Source organism: Teleopsis dalmanni, chromosome 2, assembly GCF_002237135.1.
Source record: "Teleopsis dalmanni isolate 2A chromosome 2, ASM223713v2, whole genome shotgun sequence".
NCBI classification, from domain to species: Eukaryota; Metazoa; Arthropoda; class Insecta; order Diptera; family Diopsidae; genus Teleopsis; species Teleopsis dalmanni.
This window is the reverse complement of record NC_051847.1, coordinates 200281585-200289902: the sequence shown is the minus strand read 5'-3', so window position 1 is coordinate 200289902 and position 8318 is coordinate 200281585. Positions and strand designations below refer to the sequence as shown.

General features: G+C 30.8%; 1 protein-coding gene across 1 annotated transcript in view; it reads right to left on the bottom strand.

The window, feature by feature from the left end:
* Nucleotides 1-26: 26 nt before the first annotated feature.
* LOC119676554 (mitochondrial coenzyme A transporter SLC25A42-like) overlaps nucleotides 27-8318 on the bottom strand; it is a 71718-nt gene continuing 63426 nt past the window's right edge. The window contains exons 2-5 of the mRNA XM_038087794.1: nucleotides 4664-4886; nucleotides 2003-2117; nucleotides 1747-1935; nucleotides 27-159 (exon numbers count right to left, since the gene is read on the bottom strand). Coding sequence (XP_037943722.1) covers nucleotides 27-159; nucleotides 1747-1935; nucleotides 2003-2117; nucleotides 4664-4880 — 654 coding nt within the window. The 5' untranslated portion in view covers nucleotides 4881-4886. The remainder of the gene's footprint in view (nucleotides 160-1746; nucleotides 1936-2002; nucleotides 2118-4663; nucleotides 4887-8318) is intronic.

Sequence of the window (8318 nt, the reverse complement as noted above, 5' to 3'; positions counted from 1 at the left end):
ATTATTAATTTTTATTTACAGATGATCTAACTTACATACCTATATCCAGTATATTTATCTGTCACTGCCATACGTGCTCGCGCTAAATCGAGTGGATAAGTTAAAGATTGAGATGTAATGCCTGCTAATGAACCTGCTACGAATCTTCGACCTTTTGTGCTAAAAAAAAATAAAAAATAATAATTTTAAATTTATTTTATAATGATTATAACTATCTTTAGACTTTCCCGGAGCTTTACTACTTTTTATAATAACTTTTTAAGAATTATAGGTTTCTCAAAAAACAATAATATATCATTTAAGAACTATAACTTTAAATGATCGATTGTTTAAAACAAAAGCTAATGGTTAAGTTTATTTATTATTTTAAGTGCTTAATAATAAAAATTGTTTTGTAGGATTCTATATATATTCTATATATAAATGTGTAATAAATACCCCCATGATTGAATATTAGCCTAACCATAAGAAGTGGACAGCAGGACTATATGTTATAGCCCGCAGGGCTTGAGCAGTTCCTTTGTAAGATGAAGAACAACACTTGATCGTCCAAACTTACGAGTGAATCCGGGACGTAGACCCTACCGTTCTTGGAACCGGGACCCATATATCGTCAATATTTATAAATATTTTTAGGATGTAGATCCATTCCGCACTATAATACCTCCGATCCCCACAAAATCAGTCCACTGTTAATATTACAAACTTAATGTGGGCCCACTCGTCAGGTTGCAACAAATTATAAAGTGGATTAATATTATTAAATAACGGATAACGCTACAATGAGACATATAAAATCTATATGGAGAGAGCCTTCTCAGTTAATTTACAAAAATAAATGCTGTTGCCAAATCTAATAAAGTCTATTTGTTCTAGACCCTAGATCTTCTTTAATCAAAAAAAGGGTACTGGAGTCGTTTTTTGGAAAATCGCATGACACGAATAGGTAAGATGACCGATGGTCTTTGACTGTATCAAACATAACCTGCAGTAGTCGGAGTCCCGAGGTTCCAATAGTAGTTAGGTATCAGCTTACAGGAACATCTTCAGTTAAGAACCACTATTTATTTTAAGTTTAATTTATTTAGACTGAGAAACTTCTCATTTGTGGTGTTGACTCGAAAGAGCCTTGTTTGTCCTTTTGGGGTTGGCAAGCATGATATACATATATATATATAAATTTGCTCTATATTAAATTAAGTTCTACATAATGTGACAAGTAGATATTTGGTAGATCAATTATTTGTCTGGAAAAGCGGAACGTCTAATTTGCATTGAGAGAGACTCGCAAATCTAACAGAAAAGGTTATATGAATTTATCTCGGTATGCATAAGCCAAGAATATGTGATATTTTCATACTGTAGTTTATCTAAATTTCTTGACAGCATCACCTACATTTTGATAGCTTAAATTTACCGTTCTCATATTATATCTAAAAATATATTGAAACAAAACTTATAAAAAGTTCTACTGGTAGCAAAAAGTACCTATCTTTAAAATTTACTTGAAACAATTACTTGTATGAGTTTGCTTAGTCCATTAGTATATTTATCTATGATAGTATTATATATCCAAGTTATTTTTATTATATTAGAGAAATTTAAACCTATTCTCGTAATATTCATACAATTTTATATGTGACAGTTAACCTCAGTTTTTGGTTATTGAAATTATTCTGAAACTTTTCAAGACGATCACCAGTATATATGTTTATTTGTACTATATATATCTTTTATCTTACTTACTCTGTGCCATCTTTATCCACCATAAGAATTTTTCTCCACTGTTCATGTGAACTAAATTGTATGGCAGCGTAAGGCACAATACGCGCCATGGTTGCAGAATTTCCACGCCATAACGCCAATAGGCCCTCTTTGGCATAAGTTTGTTTAAGGAAATCAATAGCGGCTCTAAATGAATATGGTACATCTTTGCTAGAATATTATATTTAATATTTGTAATATTAGTTTAGTGCAGTTTATTTAAAATATTTCAATGTACCTTATTTGAAAATTTATTTTCGTTCGATCCAACGGCGCAATAGTTGTCTTTGCGATAGCTCCAGCTGCAGCACCTGCTAATAAACTGATAAGGACGGCATCAAAATTTGTAGTGCCTTAAAGGGAATACAAATATGATGTTAATTCGATGCAGTGATATATATATATATAGTATCCATTAAAAAATATAATAAGTAATGTTTTTAAAGATCACTGCAGTATCAGGGATTGGAAAGAATATATTTTGGTCTGTACATATAAAAGTTGCATAAAAGAAAGTAATACCTAAGTGAAGATCATATTTTTGGTAAAGATATAAAACTCGGTAAAGCAGATAAAATATTACAATGTGTCGAGGAAATCCGACTCCTAATTCGTTAAAAGGGCACAAAAGATCTTGGAGCAAAATCCTCCAACTTAATAATATTTTAAATAAGAGGGGAACATTAACAATCAACAAATAAATTTCTGTCATGATTTAGGTTAATAGTTATAAGTAAAGCCCAAAGATATTTTTATAGCTTGATATTGACAGTATTTACATTAATAGTATGTCTTACTAATGCCAAATACAATATATTAAAGACAAATGGAGTAATATTATAGTTTGAGTAGGTTGTTTAGGTAACAACCCTAATCAATGTTAGGTTTTATCTTAACATAGAGCATTTAAAGATGAAGTCTAGTCATGTAAATAGATGCAATGAAAAAATAAACAGATGAATGGTGAGATATTGATTTAACCATATAATGATGTTCAGGAAACTTGTTAATAAGGTACATTAGGCATAATTAAGAAAGTGCTCTTCTATTGTAATACCTTCTTTATAGCAGATGTTGCCACAAAGATTACTCCTGAGATTATATCAAAGAAATTAATTTAAGGTCAATTGTACCATTAAGTACTATTTTTTTGATACAAGTATCAATATAACAGAATTAAATAATAATAAACTACATACAGAAGGCAAAAGTTGTAAAATTAAACTGGAATTTGCTTGTCATAATCAGCTTAATTATATATGTCAGAAATTTTAAAATATAGTAGAACACAACAATGTTTGGTAGTCTTTATATATACATTAATTTCTTACCTTCATCGAAATCTTTAGAGAGTTTGAAAAAAAGGTTCATCCTTATATCGTAAATTTTGCTATATGTTCTTCACTAAAATTTAAAGTGTTAGAAAAATGGTAAAAAATAAGCTGAAGCTATTCCGGTATTTTTATCAAGTTAAGTGCATAATAATAAAAACTCTTGAGAATAGGTATTGTTTAATCGGTTAGTTAAGCATGTTTAATTTAAGTCGCTTAGCAAAAGAACGCAACAGATAAAATGAAGAAAGTGTCATTTGGCGAAGTTTGTAGAATAAGAATGAAATATATATTAGCGATCTTTTCTTTTCTTTCTTTTTTTCTTCAGATTCATTAAGCGATGTGAAATTTCAGAAGATTTGTACGGTTCTTTTGTTTTACTAACTTGTTATATTGAGCAGTAACGGACTTATCCATCTTGTGACCTCTTATAATATATAAAACACTACAAAACTGTCGAAAGTATTTTTAACGCAAATACTTTCGACAGTATTTGCTTCTTTCAAGAAGCCTAATGAGACAAATAGATGATGTGTATCAAACTGTTTTCCTTGGGTCTTTTATTGCTACTACATTGTAGTATCTCTTAATATAAGTCAACGTCTCATAGATATTTCTTAATATATGTCTTGATCATAAGGAGTTGGTTGCCCCATTTTTCAAGGAAAGAACAAGCAAATACGCTGAACACATTATAACAATAAAACTATTATAATATACTATAATAGACTTTTTTATATTATTCTATTCTACACTACACTACCATACAGCATACCAAGTAATAAATCATTATCATCGGAGCAAATAGAGAAGAAAAATGAGGAGGCGGAGAAGGAAGAAAATGAAGAAAAGATGAAAACCATATAGCTCTGAGATAGACGCACAAAGTTGAATATGTATATAGTTTAAGAGCGAAAATTTGTTAGGTAAGGTTATGTTAGGGTGTCAGTCTTGTACCCAAGAAAGTCTACTTGAGCTCAAATGGCTCCTTGTGGTACCACAGAATTGGCGTTTGTTCATACATACTCTAAAGGTCAGCATACGACCAACGGCGAAAGGCAACGGCTCCCACATTAGGTAAAAATAACCCAACCTGACAGTTCTATGAACTTCGCTAAGTGCCCTCCCCCATCAATTAAAGATGAATCAACCTGACAGTTCTATGAACTTCGCTAAGTCCCCTCCTCCATTAATTAAAGATGAACCAACCTTACAGGTCTATGAACTGTACTAAGTCCCTAATTTTGCAGGATGACAGCTCGGTCAGGTTGGTAAGAAAAAGGACCCTGAAGACTTTAAATATTCTCCTAGCTAAAGATTAGTACTGACACATGAGATACAGCAGAGTTTCTTCCTCATCCTTAAAACCACAACCACGACAAAAGTCATTATTGGGTAAACCCAGTATGATAGTATGCCTACCTATTATGCAGTGGCCCGTCAGCACCAATATCGTAGTGCTGAGAAAAGATTTGGTAAAAAATAGAAGATTCTTTAATCCGAGTAGAATGAATGTTTACTTTCTCTGATAAAATAGTTTTTTCTTTACAGAAAATTAATGTACTGACCTTTTTTACTGGTTTGGCCTGTAAGGTTTTCGGTAGTTGTTGTTGTTGTAGTTGTAATTGGAGTTGCAGTTACTGTTGTTGCAGTTGCTGTGTTTAGTGACGCTGTGGTATTACTAAATGAAGCAGGTAAGGATGCGGCTGTTGCTGCTAATTGACTACTACTAGACGATGACTTAATGGGCATCGCTATATTTGGCTTGTCTATAAGATGGCTCATTGCACACTAAAAAGAATTATAAAAAAAAAATTACTAAGAAACTTTGTTTTAATTTTAAGTAAAATTAAAATTATGCAAATGAGGCTTCAAGTAAAAAAACTTAGATGGCTTCAATAACAGTGAACTTAATGATAGTGGTGTGCTTTAAAATAGATGAAAAAATTTAGTGCTGTAATTAGCCAATTTCGTTTATTTATAAAAATAGTAAGAGAAATGATAATATAGATATGATATAGAGTCATATTGCAATATACAGTTTTTGGATATTATATATTTAAATAGAAAGTGTTAAGAATTATTTTCTTTCTTTATATATGTATTATTTCACAAAGAAGAACATGTTGCATCGAAGAACGTGATAGTACCCGCAACTCTGTTTTCTTAAAAAAAGACGTATTACCACAGTTGTAAGCATAACCTAGCTTTTTTGTCGGGCGGTTCCGCAGAGTGTTCCGGAACTAGTTACTGGAAATAAGATTAGATATGTCGCACATATCCATATTTTGTTTAAAAGGCCTTTAAAAATTGTTTAGCCAAGAATAGCTAAAGACGTATACTTATCTTCAAGACATTTAGATTTTGCTTAAGAGGTATTTAAAATTTATTTAGCCAGGAATACCTAAAGACAGATATGTATTTTATGGGCTTCTAAATTTAAAAATTCCTCGAGTGAGGAAAACCCAAAGAGAGAAGTTTATCTTGATTTATAGAAATTAGTTTAAGTGGCAATTTGAGAATTATTTTGCTAGGAATAGCTAAAGACAGATGTGTACATTGTTTGTATATTAATTTGTTTAAGAGGCAATTAAAAATTGTCTAGTTGAGAATAGATAAAGACAGTTGTGAATAATTTCTGAGAAAATAAATTAATTAAATATTTTACTAAACAAATATTGTTTGTTCTTTCGTCAATTTACAAACTTATAAATAGAAAAATTAATTTTATTTATATATAATTTATTTTGCATACATATAATAATAATATGTTTGCCTAAGTGTACCGGTAGACGCAATTTGAAGAATTTATAGATATAATCTGCAATATCAATAATTTTATATATAAATCTTAGTTTTCATGGTCACGGCTACAAATTTGAAAAACAGAAGAGTACACACATTAATTTTTGGCTGCGTTTCAAAAAACACTTCATGATTATTTATATAATGCATATGTTAGGTGTATAAAATAAAAAATTAAGAAATATTTAAATGAATATTTATTTTTTACGAAAATGACATTTCAGAAATTAAGAAATTAATGGAAAAATTAAAGTATTTGAAGGTACCACATACTTTGAGTTCATTACTTTAAAAAAAAATATTTTTCAATTGATTTTCGTCGACACGAAACTAAGATACAGATACATTCTTTGTGACACCTTATACACGTATAGGTTAGGTTAGGTTCAGATACTAACAATTATCTGATACTGACAGTTATCAGCACTTACACTCGCAGGAATATATTGCTCATTGTGAAGCCCTCAATCATTATTTTAGGAGAGACGAGTTGCTAACCTTTGTTATCCTTATTAAACCATTCGGTTTTCCAGTTGAAGTTGAGGAGATTCAATAAGTTTGCCTTCGTTATCTCTTCCAAGCCAGTGAAAAAGTGATCACCACGACATTGAAGTCGCCTTGTCTGCAGTTAGGGAAAGATTCAATAAATTTGCGTTCGTTATCTCTTCCAAGCCAGTGAAAAAGTAATACCCACGACATTAAAGTCGCCTTGTCTGCAGTTCTGGAAAGAGACACAGGAAGTGGTTGATAGATTCTACCTCCTCTTTATCTTGGCAACTCCTGCATAATCCGCTTGTTGGAACTCGCCACTGTTGGAGCATAGGCGCAATGGCACAGTGCCCGTTAGTAGTCCAGTAAGTACACGAACTGCAGGTTTGCTGAAGCATTTCGTTTTATTTTTGTTCAAACTAGTCCCTAAGGTTCTAGCGACCTCACAGTCTTAGCGGTTAGCTCATAAATATACACGTGTATATATATATATACTCGTATTAAAATTAATTGACTGTTCAATTTCTTGATAAATAATTTACTTTTTATTTAATATTCATATTAATTTAATACAAGTGTTCATTGAAAATGCAATATATTTAATATTTACAATGACAATAAAAGACTAGTGGATTTTATTTCCCTATATATGGGTTTGTGGTAAAGACATATGTTATCTATCTATCACACGCCCATAGCAGCTAAACAGATATTATTGTTCACACAGTTTATCTATGCAATAATAAAATTATGAGACCGAATTGATAGTTTAAGTAAACAAAGCAGTGTATAGGTACATGGTTTGAGGGTCGAAAAAGAAGTGCAAATATGACTACATGGATACCCAAATAATCTCTAATAAAAGTTCAAAAAGTTCTTTGGTAATCCAAAAACTGAATACATGTGTTAATGTGTTTATGAGAAAAAAAATATATTATTTGCTGAACACTTTGCCAACTGATAATTTAATATTATTAATAAACACACATTTTCAGCATGTTTATGGCCTTTGTAAGTGATAAGAAAGATATTGGGAAAGTAAAAAAAAAATAAAATAGCAGAAACGCAAAAAAAATATATATAATAAATATATAAAAATATTTATAAACAAATAAATAATTGTAAATAAATCGTTCGTGGTCGAATGCATTTCATGAAAACATAGACCAAGACTCATTGAAAATATTTATTACTAAAGGTGAACGGCATTTGAGATAATTTCGCAAAGATAAAGAATGTATAAATTAAAATAATTAATTAATTAATTATTAAAAAGTGTAAATTTTAGTTTATTAATACTAAATTTCATTGTATAGTTGCAAATTGTATAGAACTGAAAATACATGTTAATTAAATGATTAATAAGTATACGCTTCAAATTCGCACAAAATCTATCTGAATTTAGATTCAAATAATTTACTTATATACGTATGAATGATTCGATAATACTATATATAAAAAATAAAATAGTTTGTTAAATAAAAATATTAGTCACGACTCCAACAAGTAATATTTATATAAAAAAAAGTTTAATGGAATTCATCTTGTAAAATACACTTTTAGTCGACGGAATAAACCCATTTCTGAAGCGGTTGGTGATTGTCGAATCGTGGTAAGCCGGCTAAAACGGTGGCCAAGCTAGGATTGACCCTAGTAAGACTTTTGTGTGTGTTTGGTAGAATTGGCAGAGAATCATCTGCTTACTATGAGCTGCTGCCCTATGGCAATACTCTTAACACGAAACCATACTCTTAACAATTGGACCGTCTAAAGGAAGGAATCGCTGAGAAATGGTCAGCTTTTGGCAAAAGGAGACGCGAGTCATCGACAAGGACTCGCCAAAAGCTTCAGAATCTTGGTTGGGAAGTTCTTATGCATCCACCTTATAGTTCAGACTTGCCACCAAATGATAACCATCTGTTCCTGTCC